The 20,912-nt window shown below is 44.2% G+C and overlaps 1 protein-coding gene and 1 pseudogene across 5 annotated transcripts in view; one reads left to right on the top strand and one right to left on the bottom strand.

Moving 5' to 3' along the window:
• Positions 1,444–1,818, top strand: Rpl37a-ps2 (ribosomal protein L37A, pseudogene 2; annotated as a pseudogene).
• The window catches only part of Xpnpep3 (X-prolyl aminopeptidase 3), a 52,537-nt gene continuing 35,605 nt past the window's right edge, over positions 3,981–20,912 (bottom strand). For 4 of the 5 annotated variants that reach the window (XM_063264263.1, XM_006242121.5, XM_039079904.2 and 1 more), the window contains 4 exons: positions 16,715–16,800; positions 13,149–13,326; positions 10,781–10,901; positions 3,981–8,957 (listed from right to left, as the gene is read on the bottom strand). In XM_063264263.1, the coding sequence (XP_063120333.1) occupies positions 8,791–8,957; positions 10,781–10,901; positions 13,149–13,326; positions 16,715–16,800 (552 nt within the window). In that variant the 3' untranslated portion in view covers positions 3,981–8,790. The remainder of the gene's footprint in view (positions 8,958–10,780; positions 10,902–13,148; positions 13,327–16,714; positions 16,801–20,912) is intronic. The other variant, NM_001130582.3, reaches the window with a different exon arrangement.

Genomic DNA, 20,912 nt, shown 5'->3' with positions numbered 1-20,912 from the left:
GGAGCAGAAAGTTTATTGATAAAAGGGAGAGCACAGCCAGAGACAGAGACATCTGGGAGTAGGTCCAGAGCCGGCATGACCCTGAGCCAACGTGAGGAGAGGAGGGAGGGGAAGAGAGATGGGAGCAGGGAACCAAAAATGGCTGGATTGTATAGAGAAGAGGGGGCAGCCTGACTGACCCCTCGGCTGGAGAGTCGGGTAGAGGCGGGGTGGACCAACCATACCCTGTGCCAGTGTTAGATATGATACATAGGCACCTCGGCTCTTTGTCAGGGTTTGAGTCTTAACACTAAGGACATCCAATGGCGTTTGTTGAGACAGGGTTTCTCTGTGTAGTCCTGGCTGTCCTGGTACTCACTCTGTGGTACCAGAGATGAGCATGCTTCTGCCCTCGGAATGCTGGGATTCAAAGTGTGCACTGCCACCGCCTGTGCTCCTCCACCTTTCTGATGCTGAACTCCTGAAGCTGGACCTTTAAAGGGTGCAAGTTTATCTCCACTTTGAGCCACACCTGGGAGACGGGGGAAGCCGTCATTGGGTGCCAGGCATGAACATGGTACATACATGCAGGCAATACATACACACACACACACACCACACACACACACACACACACACACACACACACACACACATAAAATAAATCTTTAAAGATGTGCCACTATATTCAGAGTAAAGATTAATTTTTTAAAAAGAGACCTACTTAATACACACACACACACACACACACACACACACACACACACACACTGTAGCTGTCTCCAGATACACCAGAAGAGGGCATCAAATCCCATAACAACAGATGGTTGTGGTTGTGGGAATTGAACTCAGGACCTCTGGAAGAGCAGTCAGTGTTCTTAACCGCTGAGCTATCTCTCCAGCCCCTGATTTTCTCTTTACCTCCCAAGAGGTGGGATTAGCCATGTGCCACTACACATGGTCAGTGGGAGTGGAATCTGTTGGGACCCCTGCTGTAGTTACTTGAGACAGCAACCACTCCTATTCACTGTACACTGTGGTCCTGACTGAGTAGTGAATCACTTAAGTAGAAAGACTGGTTCTAGGCATCTAGTGGCCCAGAAGATAACCAGCTTAGTGGCTGCCTACACTTAATGCATGTAGCATGCAAGGACCAGACAAGGAGCAATGAAACCTTTAACATCTGCAAAAACATACATGTGTACATGTAAGTAGCTTGAGGAGATCCAACACCCTCTGTGACACAAGACACACATGTACCTTACATGCAGGCAAAAATTCATATACATAGAATTAAAATAAATCTTGGTACTGGAGGAATAGCTCAGCAGTTAAGAGCACTGGCTGCTCTTTCAGAGGTCCTGATTTTAATTCCCAACAACCACATGGCATCTCCTACGGGGTCCAATGCCGCCTTCTGGCATGCAGACAGAGTACAGATATATAGAAATAAAATGGCTTCCTCTTCAGGCTTGGGCTTTGGTTCCGGTGACATGGCTAAATGTAGAAAGGTCGGGATCGTTGGGAAATAAGGGACCCTCTGTGGTGCCTCCCTCTGGAAAATGGTGAAGAAAATTGAAATCAGCCAGCACGCCACGCACACTTGCTCCTTCTGTGGCAAGACCAAGATGGAGAGACGAGCCGTTGGAATCTGGCACTGTGGTTCCTGCGTGAAAACGGTGGCCGGCGGGGCCTGGACCTACAATACCACTTCTGCAGTCACAGTGAAGTCTGCCATCAGAACTGACGGAACATGACGGAACTGAAGGACCAGTGGAAGCCCTACCTACCGTCTGAGACTTGCCTGGCCTGCTAATAAATGGGCTAATTTACAGAAAAAAAATACATAAAATTAATTAAAAAAAACTAAAAGCAATTCTTAAACACAGAAGGCCTATGAAGTAGAAACTTAGGGGTTCTCTGGAGAGTCCTTTGGACGGTGTTTTGCTGGGGCAAACACAAAGGAGACACAGGTGAAGGGTGTTCTGCTAAAGCAAGCACGTGAAGGGACATGTGATGAAGCATTCTTTGCTAACGACATGCGTGTATTGATCCGCCTTACATTGCATAGTTGAGCTACAGCTGTTGAGACTCCAGAGAGAAACACCCCAAAAAACTTCAAGGGTGTGCTGCGGTTTCCTGCCACCTCTTTGGACTCAGGCTGATTGGCAGGGTGATGTCAGCTGAGGCAGACGCACATCCCGAGACAAGACCTGAGGAGGACATGTGGTGTTTGGAGGGTCTAGGACTCAAGGGACAGTGATGGAGGCTGAGCTTGGTCTGCTTCTAGAGCCAGCTGAAATGCTTGTGGGTCTCAGGGCTTCACCGATTTTCACTTCCTCGACACAGCTGAGAATTTCTCCTGGTGTCCTTCCTACTGATTCCTGCAGAGGCTGAGGACTGGCTGGCTCCGGTAGGCAGTGTCACCGCTGCTGATTCGTGTTTGCTATCCGGACTCTACCAAACGGACTGCTGGTGTATCCGTGAAGTGTTTGCGAATGGATTGACCTGTGAGCTGAACTGCTGATTTCCAGACGACCCTTTCTAAACAAGTTCACTTTCCCTGTATCTTTTCCCCACTACCTCTGGTGTGTGGCAAGCTACAAGGGAGGTTGACGTGTATAAGAACCTTTATTACTAAATTTCTGTGAAATTTTGTTCGTACTTTCCTATTTTAATTTGCATAATGCATTCTCTCTATGAGTCCCATGTACTTAGCCCTAGGTCTGCCTAAGTTCACTCCACTGTGCCAGACACACATCTGTGTAGGGCATGGGCATGGGCATGGTGCCAAGCTGCAGTCGCAGCATTTGGAAAGCTGAGGTAGGGCCGTCTGAGGCTAGCATGGGACCCATGGTTGAAAATGTCTCAGAAAGAAAATGTCTTTTCTCGTGTCAGGATATGAAGAATATGAAAATATTATCATAAACTTCTAATAGAATGCCTCTGATTTATTTTAAAAATTCTGAGACAGGGTCTCTTTCTCTAGCATACAGTTCTGTCCTGGAACTTGTTATTTACATAGGCTGGCTTCAAACTCACAGAGATGCTCCTGTCTCTGCCTCCTATGTGGTTTTTTTTTTTTTTTTTTTTTAGATTGTGTATCTGTGTGCCCACAGAGGCCTGAGGTGTCAGGTTCCCCTGGCGCTGGAGGCACAGGCACTGTTGGCTATCTTACATGCAGTAGGGATCCACTGAGCCACCTCCAGCCTGAGTCGCAGGTCTTTAAAGATTTGAATATTCACGATTTTGCAAATTGATCCTACCTCCTCACAAGAATCCACTCCTCTGAGTTGTATAGGGCAGTGGTCTTTAAGTCATGAGGGTTTAGGCTTACAAGGCTCTTGTCCCTTCTCCAGAGGCAGGATCTTGTTAAGTAGTCCATATGGCCTGGAACTCAAAACTAGTGATCCTCCTGCCTCAGTTCTCCCCTAGCTGGGTTTGCAGCTGTGTGGTGCCATGCTAGGCCTGACGAGGACTGCCAGGAGCCCTATGAATCAGTTTTGAGGGTCAATCTTTTAATAGACTGGATCAAACCATTGTTTTCTCCTCCCTTTAGGCAATGGTCTTACTAGATTTACTGTCATCCTGCTGTACACCAGTTGTAAAGCAGAACGGTCTTACATTTCAATCTATAAACTTTACAGCTTTAGTCATTTTTTGTTGTTGACTGAAAGCAACTTATGGAAACATTTATTCTGGCTAACATTTCCAGACAAGGGTCCAAATGGTGGAGAAGGCAGGGTGGCAAGGAGCTGCTGCTTGGTCATGTTTGTCTACACACAGTTAACAGGGAGAGAACAGGAAGTGGGTTAGGGCTATAACCCTCACAGCCTGCTGCCAGATACACTTCCTTCAGCAAGGTTCCACCTCCTAAAGGTTCCATGACCTCCCCAACACCACCATAAGCTGGAGACAGAGTTCAAGTACACGAGCCTAGGGTGACAATTTTCATTTAAACCACCACACAGCTAAAATAAAAGACACACCATACCACTCTGTATTGTTTTATAGTATATTTTAAAAATGACAGTAACAAATGCATTCCTCTTATTTGGGAATGAGGTATCCATTTTCATTGAATGGTTTGCTTTCATTAAAAAGTAACAGCCTTTTGTCCAAACAGAACTTATATAATTGCACAAAAGTCATACTAAGCATTAAGAAATGTAGATCAAGATTGTAGTTTCTGGGTTTTGGTGGGCACATGCCCTGTGGGGCCTGAAGTCCAATGGTAACCCCAGATCCATACAATACTGATAGAACTCCTCAGTGGCCACAGAAAAAGCCCACTTCCCATGTGGATTCCGTTGCAGTGTTGCAAACATACATGATGACATCATCACCTTTTCTCCACCAGGAGAATCTGAAAACACTTCAGTTTAAAGATCTGCCAAGGTCTAAAACTTAATCTGCTCAATTTGGGGCTTTAGATGCTACTTCAGGAAATTAAGAATAAAAACATTAGCACTTCTGTGCCGGGTTCTTTATGACACCACTAGCTTGGGCATCCACTTAAATTTCTTTGTGTTTTTGAAACAGGGTCTTTCTAGGTAGTCCTGGTTGTCCTGGCACTTGTTATATGTGGACTAGGCTGGCCTTCAACTTAGAGATTGAGAGACCAAATCTTTTAAGTTCAGACTCCATTTTAGAGAACTTGATCTAAGTTTAAACTCAGGTAAACTAACAGGCTGGTTCCTAGCATTAGTTTCCAAGTTGCATCCCAACAAAACGTGAGCCTGGCCCAGTCTCTAGGCTAATCCCCAACAAGATCAGCATCTTCAGGTTTTTCCCCCAGCAAACCTGTACCCCCAGGTTACAAGCCCACTCCCTGCCTAACGACCACCAATGCAGAGAGAAGCAGAAATGAAGTTTATGATATGACTCGCAGCACCAGGCAATTATGTTAAAGGCCACAGTAGCTTTCCAATGAGATGCTTGCACACGTACTCCCTGCCTGCTGCTTACTATAAAGCCTTGACCCGATAGACACTCAGGGCTTCCCTACCACCAAAAACGGTCCTATGCAACGGTGTTGTGTGTGTGTGTGTGTGTGTGTGTGTGGTGGGTGGTGGGGTGGGCCTGAGCTATCTCAAACAGAATAAAGACCCTGCTATGAGTTGCATCAGATTGGCTCCTGTCTGTTTTTTGGGGCTCACTAACATTTCCCCGGTGCTACAAGACCTACCTGCCTCTGCCTTATGAGCACTGAGATTAGAGGCGTGTGCCACCACCTCCTGGCTTAGTAGGTGACACTTTGATCTCTTATCTTCTAGTCAGTGAGGGTAGACGGTTCAAACTTAGTCCCACTGTTGAGATGGCAGGGATTACTGGAACACTGCTAAAAACTTTCTACTTGCTGTCTCTTTATTACTATTATTTTCATTTTTGAATCAGGGTCTTAATCTGTAGCTCAGGCTAGTCGCAAACTCATAATGATCCTCCTGCTTCAGTCTTGCAAGTGCTATGGTTACAGGTGTGAACTACAGTGCCTGTGTGCAGTCTCTGTTATAGGAAACATGCACCAGATTCTGAAATAAGCTCATAAAACCATGTGACACAGGGTACCCAGATGGGGTACCCTATATTCAAATGGCTACATTAACGGTACAACGTCTCTAACCAATCCAGGGAAGAAAACTGAGCTGAGGATAAAGTTCAGAGGTACAGAGCTTACTTAGCATGTCTAAAGCATTCCTGTATTCAATTCCAACATCAGAAAAAACAGTTGCTGGCTGTGGTGGTGATGGTGGGGCACCCCCTTAATCTCAGCACTTGGGAGGCAGAGGCAGGTGGATTTCTTTGAGTATGAGAGCAGTCTGGTCTACAGAGTGAATTCCAGGAGAGACTATCAAACCAAACCAAACCAAACCAAACCCCAGATGGCAGGTTGACAGGTGAAAAGACTTCAAGAGGGAAGACCAGAGCACACGTGCACAAACACTGACTCTAGAAACATGGTGCACAGTGGTTATGCTGTGTGACTGCTTGGTCATGAGTCTTCCTGTACGGGCTGGTGCACCAATAATCCCAGCGAGGTCAGCCTGGCACACTGAGGCAGATGAGGCATCTCCATTGTTTTCTGGATGGTTTTAATAGTCAAACCGAAATGTCTGGATGCCAAGGTTAATCTGGGATTCAATGGGTAGCATGTTGGACCATGGACTAAATTCACCAGAATTCCATCAAAGTCACCCTAACCATCAGTAACATCTCCAGACCTTGACTGTAATGTAAGCAGAAGTCAGTTTCCTCTCCAACTGTGCTATACATAAAAGCAATGCAGACTTTCAGCTAGGAAGTCTGTAGTGAGAACTATAGATGACGACTTACAGAAAGAAAGGAAAGTCACTCCAAGGGAAGGCTGTTTGTACACAGAAGTCAGGTGGGTGAGAAGCCTGATAATGGATTTATTCTTCCTGCTTTAGAAAGTAGGTTAGGTCTGAGACCCAGATGGATGGCAGGCAGAAAGGACAGACTCTGGGTGGGCAGCCTCCACTGCAGCAGCCCTCAAGAGAGATGGATAAGGCTGGCCCTGTGGATAAGCAGAGGGCCATTTGTGTCCCAGTGCTTACCTCTCACACTACCATTGTTCCCTGCTGGTTTCTAGGTGTACTGTGAATTCTAAGATGTGCCAGCCACCCGCACTGCAGGGACTGCTTGCTAATCTTCTAGCTTGCACTTCCGTAACAGAAACATGGGAGGTGGGGGCAGATCCCACGAAACCCTTGAATTCATGTTGTAATAGTTGGCATGTTTTGTTTATCATGGGTCTACACATACTCAGATTTAAAAGAAGTTAACACACTAGCTCTTAGGGCTTCTCTCTATCATATAAGCTTATTTTATTTTTGAGACAAGATTTCTCTGTGTAGTCCTGACTGTTCTGGAACTCGATCTGAAGATCAGGCTGGCTTTGAACTCAGAGATCTGCCTGCTTCAAGTGCTAAAGGACTGGGCCCGGCTCATGCAAGCTTTTGAATCAACCATCTGTGTTAATCTCACCCTGACTTGCTCACCTTGCAATCTGGGCTGTACAACTGAAGCTGATGCTGTGTTTAGGGAAGGAACATGACTCTGCCTTGCCTTGCCATCCCTAGCATTAGAGCAGAGGTGGGCCATAAGGTACTCACAATTACAGAGTGCACTCCATAGGTGGGCCATAGGGTACTCACAACTGCTGAGTGCACTCCACATATTTAATTTTATTGGTAGTACAGGTGTCTGACACAAGCTTGTAGTACTTTTTGTTTTGTCTTAATTTTTACGTAGGGCCTCACCATATAGCCATGGATAGCTTATGGCTTGCTATGTAGACCAGGCTGGTCTGGGCTTTGACCTGATGACAAGATTCCTGACTCTGCACTCAGCATGCTGAGCTACAGGCACTAGCCCCCACGCCCACACTGAGTTCTCCACATGCCAGGGGAGACACCATAGGAGGTGGCAGAGAAGAAAAGAAGGGGAAATAGAGGCATCACACTGATTTTGACAATACATGGTTGCAAGTAGCTATGTGGATTAAGGACCTATAAAGAACTGAGTGGTGGAAGATAATGTTTTTAATCCCAACATTTAGAGAGGCAGAAGGAGACAGATCTCTGAGAGTTTGAGGCCAACCTGGTCAATAAATCGTGTTCCAGGATAGCCAGAGCTACAGAGAGAAACCTTGTTAAGAAACACACACGTGGGGCTGGGGATTTAGCTCAGTGGTAGAGCGCTTACCTAGGAAGCACAAGGCCCTGGGTTCGGTCCCCAGCTCCGAAAAAAAGAACCAAAAAAAAAAAAAAAAAAAAAAAAAAAAAAAAAAAAAAAAAAAAAAAAAAAAGAAACGCACACGCACAGAGTAAACTGGCCATGGTACAGGAAGATCAATACTTTGAGGCCAGCAATATTTTTTCTTTTTTTTTCTACCACTGAGCTAAATCCCCAACCCCCCAGCAATATTTGTATAATGAGTTTGAGGCCAGCCTGGGCTACCTAAGATCCTGTCTCTCAAAGCACAGCAACTTATGAAGGACTTGAGGCACGTAGTGACAATGTTTCCTAAGAAAAGAATCTATGAAAGAGAGGAAGGTGGACATTTAAAAAAAAAATCTCCTTTAAACTGAAGAAAACAGAGCTCAAGGTCTGGACATGTGGAGACACGTAGACACTTTTCTTTCTCTTTCATTTTCTTCCCTAGAAGAGCCTAGACACTTTCCAGGTCCTGGGCAATCAAACGGCAAGAAAGATCCAAGACTCTTGTTGGTGGGCTGTGCTGCTGTGCTGCTGTGCTGCTGTATTCTGGCTGAGACGCCTGTGCTCCCTGAGGCCCAAGAGATCCCAGTGGGTGTGGAGAACTTGGACCAGGAGGCGGAGGCCATGGCAAGTAAGTAAGACCACCGCAAACATTAACTGGTAGCCTTTAGCATAGGCTCAAACTTTGGTGAGAAGTTAAACATGCGGCTTCACACAAGCATGTTAGGAAGTTAAGTGGATCTCAGAAGTGCAGAAAGGGACGAAGAGAGTTTTCTGTTGAAATGTGTTAACCAGAATGCAGGGGTGCACATAACTGCACCCTTACTTTACAGTCACATGTTAAACTTTCTGGATCATTAACTTCTCAGAATTAACGTCACTACAGTCCTAGTAACAGATTATTCCAGAGTCCACGTTTCCAGATTTAAATCTACTTAATATGAAAATGTCCTCACTCATTGGCTGTGCAGTTCCCATGGAAGCTGTAGCTAATCCCCACAGAGACACTAATGACTCGAGTAGGCAAGGACGCCAGTCTTGAACCTGGGAGCACGTGTGCTACAGCTGTGGTCAGGAGGTCCTGCTGCAGATCTGCTCAATGTCATTCACCTCCTTGGGACAGTCTGCAGAAAGGATAAGAGGTGAGTCCTGAGTCACCACTACATCATCCTCAATCCGAACTCCGAGACCTCGAAACTTCTCTGGGGCATCTGTGTCACCCTCTGGGATATAAATGCCTGAGAACAGAGAGGAGGGCTGTGATCAGTAGCAGTAACCAGTGGATCAGAAGCAAGTTCACCTCTTACAATTTCCTCATCTGCGCCTCATGGCTCTTCACTGTGAGTCCCTCAGAGCTATGAGAACCAGATGAACTACTGCACACAGTAGAGCGGTGTACAGGAAGCTCAGCCAGGTGGCTCTTATTAGCTGGGATCCCGACTGCTGTGGCCATTTTGTTTAGTGGACTGCAGGCTGCACTCACTGCGATATACTAATCATGATTCTGTCATAGTCCAGTGCCTCAGGGGAGCCGTGATTTATAAAAGTGTTATATACAAAGGAACCAGCAGATTATATAAATGCATATCTTTCCTTGCCTAAAATCCTCTGCAGAACAGCTATTTAGCTAAAATAAAGTATAAAGTCAGCTATGACAGCATGCACCTGTACTTAGAAGGCTAAGGAGGGAGTATCAGTCTGGGCTAGATAATACCTTTAAGACCAGCTTAGAATAAACAGTTAAGTCCCAACTCAAGAAAACCCCAAAAATGAATTAGGAAGAAGATAAAGTACATTAAAACATATCTGTAAGATAGAGGTATTAGCCAAAGCTACAGAAACTGTCACTATAAAGTTCTTTTTCCCCTCAAATAAGCTATAAGAAAAAAGGTCTAAATATATGTATAAAACATTAATGGACTAGAGAGATGGCTGCGGAGTTAAGAGCACTGACTGTTCTTCCAGAGTACTGGGTTCAATTCCTAGTACCCACAACAAATTGTCTGTAACTCCAGTTCTACGGGATCCAACATTTTCCTCTGGCCTCCACAGACACTGGACACATAGTGCACAGACATTCACCAAGGCAGAACACCCATACACATAAAATAAAAATAAAGATTAAAAAGAAGATTAATGTGTGTTTGGAAAAGTCTAGACATCTAGGAACTTTTTGTAACAGTTTCATGTAGCTGAGGCTGGCTTTGAACTTTCAATCCTCTTTTGTACTGGGATTACAGGATGTACTACTATGTCTGGTTTCCAGACACTCTTCCTAAATCTCAAGTCAAACAGATTTCAGAACTTTGCACAGTAAAGAACCTCCAAATTAGCTGGTGATGGTAGCTCACAGCTTTAATCCTAGCACTCTGGAGGCAGAGGCAGGCAGATCTCTGAGTTGAGGCCAGCCTGGTCTACAGAGTGAGTTCAAGAAAAGCCAAAGTAACACAAAAAGACCCTGACTGGAAAACCCAAAACCAACAAAGCAAACCAAAGACCCTGTAAGCATCCTCAGATGCTCCCCAGTAAGAAGCCTGGCAACGGTAGCAGCCATTACTAACTGGAGCAGCATCCACTGCCACAGGGCACAAATGACTGACTGGTTCCTCACTGAGACATTTCTCAGTCATAACGCATCTAATTTTCAGACTTTGGGTTCTGTTCTCATAATGCAAGCAGTGTCATTTTTAATAGTCAACTGCTAACCACTTCGCTCCCACTGAGGTCACACTTCACTTTTCTACTCTGCCTAATAGGCACTCACTTGATAATTAACTGTCTGTGGGAGGACGGTGGGCAGTTCACTGTAGGTGGCCGGATGTTGCAACCCACCACTACTAACTGTGAGACTATCACGAGTTGGCTCTGGCAAAGGCAGGATTAAAAAAAGATTTATTTCTTAATATCGACTTACAGAAACTATTTGCCATCTGTTGTTTATCAGAGGAGTCAAATTAAACAAACTGTGATGTTAATAAGAAAGCTCTAGACAAACCTAAATATTTTATGTCACGTAAATAAAAATAAGCAATATATAGTCTGGGGTTAACCCATCCGTCACCTGGTTCAACCGTGATCACCATACCAGGCTGCAGAGGGAGTGAACGAGGCATGTCTGGAGTGTCATGGACATCCATCCCGAGGTAATGGCCCACGTGATGAGGACAGTATTTTCGAGCAGCCTGGAAAAGATAATCACCACAGAGTCATCAGGGCAATGAGCTCTTACAGGGACAACTGGCATGTATACAGTAGTCAGTGACATGTGATATTAACTGTCCGTTTCTACAATTTATGTTTAACCTATTCTTGGCTAATGCTTAAGAGACCCGACAAACTGCAACTTTTTGGAGTGTGTGGTGTGCCTGTGTGTGCATGTGTGCAGGCCCATGAGTGTGCCTGTGGAGGTAGAAGTCGATGGTGGGCGTCTTCCTCTACAGCTTCCCTTGATTCTTGATTGACTAGTTGGTTGGTTGCCGGTGTTCTCGTGTGGGTGTACACGCCTAACGTGTGTGTGGAGATGAGAGCACAACCTGTTCCTCCTCCCACCATGTAGGTTCTTGGGACTGAACTCAGGCCATCAGGCTTGGTGGCATGTGACTTTATACCCGGAACTATCGTGTCATCCACCCCCGACCCCTAAGCTGTTTTTTTAAAGACTTCTTGATGAGCTTGAAGCTCATTGGCTGGCTAATTAAGGTGAACAAGTCCCCAGAGGTTCCTTAGGTCTCTAGCTCCCAGTGCTGAGAACAGCTGCTGTGCTGTCTTCTCGTGTATCTATGTGTACTCTGTATCTACCTCGTGACCTCGGAGGCCTGAAGACGGTATCAGATTCCTTGGAACTGTAGTTACAGGTAGTTTTGAGCCTCTATGTGTGTGCTAGAAACCTGAGTCCTCTGGAAGAACAGCCAGTGCTCCCAAACTCTGGGGCCATCTATAGAGCCTCTACAGCTACCTTTGTATGTGGATACTAGGATCTGAACTCAGGTCCCCATGCTTGTTTGAGAAAGCACTCTACCCAGTGAGCCATGTCCATGCCTGGTGAACTGTTACTTCCTTAATGCACACTCACTATACTGTCTTCCATCCCATTGTCAAATGTAGTATTCACAGGCTAAGGAACTCCAGCAATAATCAACAAAAGGAAATCATTCTTGGGCCAAAGTATTGCTCCGTGGTATTTGCCTGCCATACACGAGGTCTTCTTCTTCTTCTTTTTTTTTTTTTTTCTTTTTTTTCGGAGCTGGGGACCGAACCCAGGGCCTTCCGCTTGCCAGGCAAGCGCTCTACCACTGAGCTAAATCCCCAACCCCCGAGGTCTTCTATTTGATTCCTAGCAAAGCGGGTGGGAGACTGCTTTTTTGGAGAAAGGAAGGACAGCAATGTTCTACTATCCTTACAGTTTATATGTTTTAAAAAGGAAGATATGAGCTGGAGAGATGGCTCAGCAGTTACGAGCACTGACTGCTCTTCCAGAGGTCCTGAGTTCAATTCCCAGCAACAGCTCACAACCATCTGTAATGGGATCAATGCTCTCTTCTGATGTGTCCGAAGACAGCGACAGTGTACCCACATAAATAATAAATAAATCTTAAAAAAAAAGAAAGAAGATACAAAATATGAACACACTCTTGGAATCCTAACTCTTGGTCTGTGGAGACAGGAGAATCAGGAGTTCAGAGTCATCCTCAGCTATTGAGTTCAAGGCATGTCTGGGTTGACAAGAGATCTTGCCCCACCATAAGTGAAATCAAAAAAGAAGATATGCTCATATACCTCTCTTGGGTAGCCTACCCTAGACGCCCTAAGTATCCCACGTCAAACTGTGGAGTAGGCGTGATTTTGTGTTTACTACTGTGGATAATCCTTTCAGTTAATTAAAACTCTGTTTGGCTTAGTTCAGGGAGTTTATAACTTCTTTTCTTTGCTAATAGGAGTCCTGGAAGTCTAAATGGGAAATGGAGGATGCCTAGGCTTGTGTGGCTCAGGGCCTGCAACTATAACGGATACCATTAATTTAGGTGCAGACGAAACCCATGAAAAAAGATAAGGCTCTTGGGCATTTTGCTTCATCTCGATAGTGTAACTGAACCAGTAAACATCCCCGCTGACCTCCAGAGTCCCCAGGAGAGGATTGGGAGTTACCCTTCTCTCCTGTTAGTGTTCTTACCCTGCCAGTACAGACTTCATCTTGTTTCTGAACACTGCACTGGCTCTATGGCAAGCAGTGAATCAGATTGTGCTGCCATCTTCTGGCAAAAATAAGTACTGACTCCCTTTGTTTTAATTCATGTTAAAGCTAAATCCATTTTACAAAGAACTGCAAGAGAGTGTCCAAGTCCAATAATTAGCTTTACTAAGCAGGGCAGAAATTGAGTAGCATGTTGTTGGCTGTTCTGAAGGGCAGGGGTGAAGAGGGAGGGAGGTACCTTGAAGGCGCTTTCCTTGCTGGTCTTTATGATCCCCAGATCCTTAAGCTTCTGTCCCATCAGTGTCAGCATCATGCTGTAGATGTTCTCCAAGCTTGTCCCAGGGGAGCACAGTGTCAAGCAAGCTTTTTGGATTTCTAGAACAGCTTCATAGAGCTCTGCCTGAGGTGCGGTGAATCTAAGCACAGGAAAAACCAAGGAATGTGAGCTATGTATCCAGTAGTTAGGCCTGGCATCAGTGTTTTACCAGCCAGCCATCTTGCTGGCCCTTCAATAGTTTCTTAAGGTAGAAGTTTAGATATTACTCATTTAAACATGTTTTTTCCTTTTAATTTCTTCCTGGTGCTGTGGTTTAAACCCAAAACCTTGTGTATACTAGGCAAGTACTTACCATTTTCCTTTCCAGTTTAAATATTTAAAGTTTATGAACTTTTCAATTGGGCATGGTGGTACAGGACCCAGTAATCCCAATACTCTGTAGGCTGAGGCAGGACTGTATCTTTGAGTCCAGCCTGGGCTATACAGTATGTTTACAATAGCTTGGGTTACTTAGTGAGATCCTGCATGAAAGAAAAGTCACACATTTTTGCTTCAGTTGTATTTCCCTAATAGCTACATATAGTATTTCTATTACTATTCCATTGGAAATACACTGTAATTTACTTCACTGATGCCTTTTTGTTACTTTGTCTTTTTTTTTTTTTTAACCCCAAGACAAGGTTTCTCTGGGTAGCCCAAGCTGTCCTGGAATTCACTATGTAGACCACAGCAGGCCTCCAACTCAGAGATCAACCTGTCTCTGCCTCCCGAGTGCTGGGATTAAAGGAGTGCATCACTAATGTCTGGCTGCTGGTGTTTCTTTGTACCATAAGTTATACAGAATGCAATTACTAGCCTCTGATAATTTTTTAATTAGAACCTCAGAGTGTAGCCGGGTTAGCCTTTTTTAAAAATTGTAGTCTGTGACGGAGGGGTAGGTGCAGTGAGTGCAGGGCCACCATTCTGCCCCTGGGCTTTAACTCCTCATCATCCCACTTCAGCTTCCTGAGTCTCGGGGTTATGGAAGCACATACTCATCTGTCTCATACTCAGGTTTCTAACTCTGTGTGCAGTGTGACCTGCTGAACAGGGTCCTCTAGAAGACAAGCAAGAGCTCTCAGTCACTGAGACACCTCTCTAGCTCTACTATTTGGAGATTTTAAAATATATTTTGTCAGTGGGCATGATGGCTCATGCCTTTAACTGTAGCAGTCCAGAGGCAGAGGTAGGTAGATTTCTGAGTTGGAAGCCAGCCTGGTCTACAAAGTAAGTTCTAGGAAAGCTGGGGCTACATAGAGAAACCCTGTCTTGAAAAACAGATTTAGGTCCTAGCAAACAAACAAGAAGTGTGGGGAAAATTCTTGAAGAAAAGGAGCTAGGGAAAGTTGTCCTGAACGCAATGTGTAGACTGGGCTGGCCTCAAACTCAGAGATCTACCTGCCTCTGCTCTGGAGTGCTGGGATTAAAGACACGTGCCATGGCCACCTAGCACAAAAGTCATTTTATCTTTTTTTTTTTTTAAAAGATTTATTTATTTATTATATATAAGTACACTGTAGCTGTCATGAGACACACCAAAGAGGGCATCAGATCCCATTACAGATGGTTGTGAGCCCCCATGTGTTTGCTAGGATTTGAACTCAGGTCCTCTGGAAGAACAGTCAGTGCTCTTAACCACTGAGCCATCTCTCCAGCCCCACAAAAGTCACTTTAAATAAAAACCCTTAAGCTCATGAAAAGAAAAAGATGGGGAAAGATATTACCATGAAAACATCAATCATAAAGAAGCTAAAATGATATTTTGGCTAAGATCATGTGTAGAAAATTGAGACAGCAACAGTAATACAGACAGACATCAGGACGAGTGCTGTCAGAAGTGAAGCAGAACACTGATGGTAACACCAGCAGTGATGAGAGCACAGAGTCCCAAAACGGCTGTAAAACACACAGAGCTAAACCGAAAAGACTAAAGAGAACTCAACGGCCACCACATGCAGTCAGTGTTTATAGTTTTGCTAATTTACAGGACAGTGTTCCTAGGGATCCTGAGATCTTCTGCCAACAATGTGCTGAGTACATCAGGCTATGTGTTCCTTTCAACACAAATGAACATTCTCCCTGGCTGTAAAACAGTCTCACTGGGTCTCGCCTGTGAAGTAGTGACTGACACACACACACACACACACACACACACACACACACACACACACACACTGCTTTACTTCTGACAACACTCTTGTCTTGATGTCTATTTTGTTTGTATTAATGTCATTCTTTTTGTTTTTATTTATTTGCTTGTTTTTAAAACTATATCAAAACTGAAAACTAGCCTGGCTTGTTGTGACGTGGCTGTGGTGTCCTAGTATGAAAGCAGTCAGCTCGAGCCCATCATGTTCTCTGCTGTCGTGTGCTGACTGAATTGACTTTACACTGCAAAGCACTGAGGTCTAGAAAGTGCCTGCTGGAGGGGACTGGCTGGAGAGGGCTCAGCTTTTCCAAAGAACCAGAGTTTAGTTCCTAGCACTCATGTAAGGTAGTTAAAACAAACAAACAAACAAACAAACAAACAAACAACCCCCCCAAAAAACCAAACCACCTAATATTATGTATATTTAAAACTAAATTAAAAAAAAACCCCAACCATTAAGTTTACCCACTCTCCTTATTTTAAGATTTACATGGGTGGAGAGGTGGCTTAGTGGTTGAGAGCACTGGCTGCTTTTCCAGAGGACCTGGTTTGATTCTCACTGCCCACAGGATGGCTCCAACTGTCTGTAACCCCAGTTTCAGGAGATCCAGTGCTCTTTTCTGGTCTCTGTAGGCTATACACATGTGGTGCCGATACATGCAGGCAAAACACCCATACACATAAATAAAAAATACATATGTAAAAAGAAAAGATTCAGAGCTTTTGCCTATAGTGGATACTCTCAAATACCTTAGAGTTGTTTTTAATATTTTGTTAACATTTTATAATCAATATCTTTGATGTGTTAACCCAATAAAGATATTTTATTACATCTTGAATAAAGTTTGGAATTAGAAGGAAAAAAGCAAAAAAGAAAACCACAACTTGGGGCACCAGAGGTGGCTCAGCAGTTAAGAGCACTGACTTCTTTTTTGAACATTCTGAGTTCAGTTTGCAGTAACCACATGGCAGCTCACAATAATAGAATCTGACGCCCTCTTCTGGTGTGTCTGAAGACGGCAACAATGTACTCAAGAATAAAATAAACAAATCTTAAGAGAGAGAGAGAGAGAGAGAGAGAGAGAGAGAGAGATATCACAACTACATACACCAAAACGAAGTGCATATGGTTCATGTGCTAAACCTTTCCCTGTGCCTTAACATGCTACGAAATGAACAAAACAGCTAACCCCTCCCAAACAAAACAAACATAACAGTAAAAGAGCTTTGCACCAACAGGAAACCTGACCTATAAAAGCCATTTGTTCCAGATCCATCCATACACCAACTCAAATCCCAAGATGCTAGATACACAGATGTCACTGTGTATAATCCCTACCTGCCATTGACGGGCCACGTCCTGGTAATGTCACTCACATAGCAGGAAGACTCACAACCTCCATCAAGAAGCACCATTTCACCATCCTGGAACGAAGAAGGACAAGGAGGAGGTAACAATCGCCCACCTGCCAGCTGCTTCTGTGTACTTAACTGTTTCTGGGGCACAGAGGGACGGCTGTGGTTCCGAGCACTGGAGCCCTGGCTCTTGAAGAGGAGCTGGTTCTAGCACCCACGGCGTGGTTCACAACCATCCTTATATCCAGTTCCAAGGGTCTGATGATCTCCTGTAGCCTCCATGGGTCCATGCAGGCAAAACACTCCCACATCCAGTCAGCCATGTACCCGCCCCGTGCACACACATACATATACAGTCTCTGGGGCCAGTAGGATGGCTCAGTGAGTAAAGCACTTGCTGTACAAGCCCGAGAGTCAAAAGTTCCCTGGAGTTCACATAAAGGTGATTCCACAAAATTGTTCTCTGACCTCTGCACATGTGCCTATCTGCACACCTATCAGATACACAATAAAACCACAACTCCAAAAGGCCTCCTACTTTATTATTCACTTTGGGAGACAATCTTACTGTATAGTCTTGGTTTGTCTGGAACTTGCTGTGGAGGACAGGTTGACTTTGAACTTAGAGAGACACATTTGCCTTTGCTTCTTGAGTGCTGGGTTTAAGGATGTGTGGCCCCACTCTCCATTATTGTATTAAAACAAACAAACAAACCCCAACCTTTTATGGAAGACTAATCTGAAATTCTTTCTCTCAAAAGAGGCATCATTTAGGGCCTGGAGAGATAGCTCAATGGTTAAGAGTATTGAATGCTCTTGTAGAAGACCCGGGTTTGATTTCCAGCATTCACATGGTGGCTCACAACCATCTGTAGTGGGAGCTGATGTCCTCTTCTGGTGTGCCTGAAGACACACCAGAAATCTTTTTTTTTTTTTTTTTTTTGGAGCTGGGGACCGAACCCAGGGCCTTGCGCTTCCTAGGTAAGCGCTCTACCACTGAGCTAAATCCCCAGCCCAGAAATCTTAAATAAATCTAAAAAAAAAAAAAAAAAAAAAAAAAAGCCAGCTGAGGCAGAGAAAGAAGTGGGGAGGGTGTTGTTAACAGTTCTAACAGCTAAGAATTCTTTTTCTTTATTATTATTTTTTAAAGATTTATTTATTTCAGGTATGCAAGTACACTGTCTTCAGACACACCAGAAGAAGGCATCAGATCTCCACTATAGATGGTTGTGAGCCACCATGTGGTTGCTGGGAATTGAACTCAGGACCTCTGGAAGATCAGTCAGTGCTCTTAACTGCTGAGCCATCTCTCCAGTGCAGCTAAGAATTCTTTTTTTCTTTTCTTTTCTTTTCTTTTTTTCGGAGCTGGGGACCAAACCCAGGGCCTTGCGCTTGCTAGGCAAGTGCTCTACCACTGAGCTAAATCCCCAACCCCTCAGCTAAGAATTCTTAAAGGGCTAGCTGACTAGGAACTGAGGATCCTTTAAAAGGCCAGGTACACAAGATAACTCGCACTACACATACATATGGACACACAAACACCATACCCTCTCCCTCACCTCCTAAAAATATTAGGAAGTGCTCTTAACTGCTGGGATATTCCTTAAACCCAGATGTTACTATTACTACAAATAATAAGCAAACTATGTATCTGAGTATCCACTTCCTCACTTACACAATTACTCTTAGCCTCTTCTTCTCAGGGTCTCAGTGCATAGCTATGGTTAGTCTGGAACTTGCTATGCAGGCAAGGTTGGCTCTGAACTAACACAGACTCACTACTCTTTTTTTTTTTTTTTTTTTTTTTTTTTCGGAGCTGGGGACCGAACCCAGGGCCTCAAGTGCTCTACCACTAAGCTAAATCCCCAACCCCAGACTTAATACTCTTAGTCTCTTAATTTTAGCATCTCTTGTCTGCTGCCATAATGTATGTGGGAAAGAAGAAAACTTTGAGTGTACTTGTCCTGATCTATTCATACTCTTAAGAGATAGGGCATATTTTTGTCACATGTAAATAAAAACAAACTTTGGCATAAAAATGATGGCAATTATAAATACTGACTACTTTAAAGCACAGAAATGGCGGGGTTGGGGATTTAGCTCAGTGGTAGAGCGCTTGCCTAGGAAGCGCAAGGCCCTGGGTTCGGTCTCCAGCTCCGAAAAAAAGAACCAAAAAAAAAAAAAAAAGAAATGGCAATAGATGGATGAACTGCCTGATAAACGAAACTCGGCCCTGTACAACATGTTATGAAACGCCACAGAAGCTCAGCTGCCACGTTTACCTTTTAAACAAACTGTCGCCAGGGCACAGTGGCACAGGTCTTTAGTTTCAGCACTGTGGAGGCAGAGGCAGGCAGATCCCTGTGAGTTCATGATTAGCCTGGTCTACAGAGCAAGTTCCAGGATAGCCAGGGCTACACATAGAAACCCTGTCTTGGAAAAGCAAAACAAAATAAAAACTGTCCAGTGAAATCTATTTTTGAGAAAAGATGCATTAACTATGATCATAAAGCAGATTTAGACACGACTATGACTTAGGTAAAATAGACAAAGCAGTAGAAAAATGTCTAAAGTTATCTTAGGAAAATAATTTAATTGATGTAATCACTTTGTCAGTATTTGGTAGTATCAAAGATGCAAGCAGGTGTGTCTTTCACTCCAGAAATCCCACTATCATGTGTCTCTGGGTGCAGCTCAGTGTTAGAGCACCTGTGGGACCCAAGTCTGATCCCTAGGACCACAAACAATATAAAACCCCCAAAGCACTGCATATGCCTACGGTCCAGCTACTCCCAGAAGCTGGGACATCTCAAGCCTAGGAGTTTGTAGACAGCCTAGGCCACAGGTTAGACTTGTCTACTTAAGCCTACCTACAAACTCTACTACTTAACTAATATTTTTTTTTCTTTTTTTTGGAGCTGGGGACCGAACCCAGGGCCTTGCGCTTGCTAGGCAAGCGCTCTACCACTGAGCTAAATCCCCAACCCCTAATATTTTTTTTTAAAGATGCATGTATTTATTTATTTATTTATTTATTTATTTATTTATTTATTTATTTAATGTATTTGAGTACACTGTGTCTTCAGACACATCAGTAGAGGGCATTAGATACCATCACAGATGGTTGTGAGGCACCATGTGGTTGCTGGGAATTGAACTCAGGACCTCTTCCAGAGCAGTCAGTGCTCTTAACCGCTGAGCCATCTCTCCAGCCCTTAACTAATATTTTTAATGAAAAAATTACGTTCCTAACGAAAAAATTAAAATGTTGCAATATTTTAATTTCACAAATCTCTGTTTAGCTCAATAGGAAACCTGGCTGACCTTCCAGTGGCCTTGGCGTTCAAGCTATTGATTATCATGTCACAAAGTCTCCAGGTTACTTCACTTGTGTACTTGTGACAGGGCAAGAGTGAAGAGACACCTCACATCTTTGTAGTCCTTACAAGCATTTACCTGACTGTTTAGAGCACAGCTTGTTCTACACCACTGAAACTAAAATGGACAAACTGCGGCTGGGGTCACACTAGGACCGCTGTCCAGAAGGTGAATGCTTTACAATGCTGTCCAAAGGTAACCGGTTACAAGCCAGGCATGTGGTGCATGCTGTAATGCAATCACTTAAGAGACTGAGGCAGAAGGATTCCTCTAAGTTTGAGGACAGTTTAGTCTACACAAGAGAATTCTCAGCTAGCCTGGGCTATGGAGCCAACACCAAACATTTTAAAGTATATAAAGTTCAAAAGTAAACAAAATCAAACTATGTAAGTATATATTAGTGGTAAGATAAAAAGAAAAGCTAAGGTGTGGACTGGAATGTAAGATACACAAAGCCCACACAGAACTGGGTATGTTGGAATCCTCCTGTAGTCCATAATCCCAGCACTAGAGAGGAAGAGGCACACAGGAAGGTTCAGGGTCATTCTTGCCTATATAATGGGTTTAAGACCAGTCAGGCTACACCAGACCTGTCTCTAAAACACCACCACCACTACACCCATTCTCACTAACCAACCAACCAACCAACCACCAACCAAACAAACAAACAAAAGATAAAACAGGGCTGGAGAGATGGCTCAGCAGTTAAGAGCACCCGACTGCTCTTCCAGAGGTCATGAGTTCAATTCCCAGCAACCACATGGTGGCTCACAACCATCTGTAAGGAGATCCGATGCCCTCTT

This window comes from Rattus norvegicus, chromosome 7 (assembly GCF_036323735.1).
Source record: "Rattus norvegicus strain BN/NHsdMcwi chromosome 7, GRCr8, whole genome shotgun sequence".
Classification (NCBI taxonomy): domain Eukaryota; kingdom Metazoa; phylum Chordata; class Mammalia; order Rodentia; family Muridae; genus Rattus; species Rattus norvegicus.
This window is presented reverse-complemented; position numbering and strand designations above follow the sequence as displayed.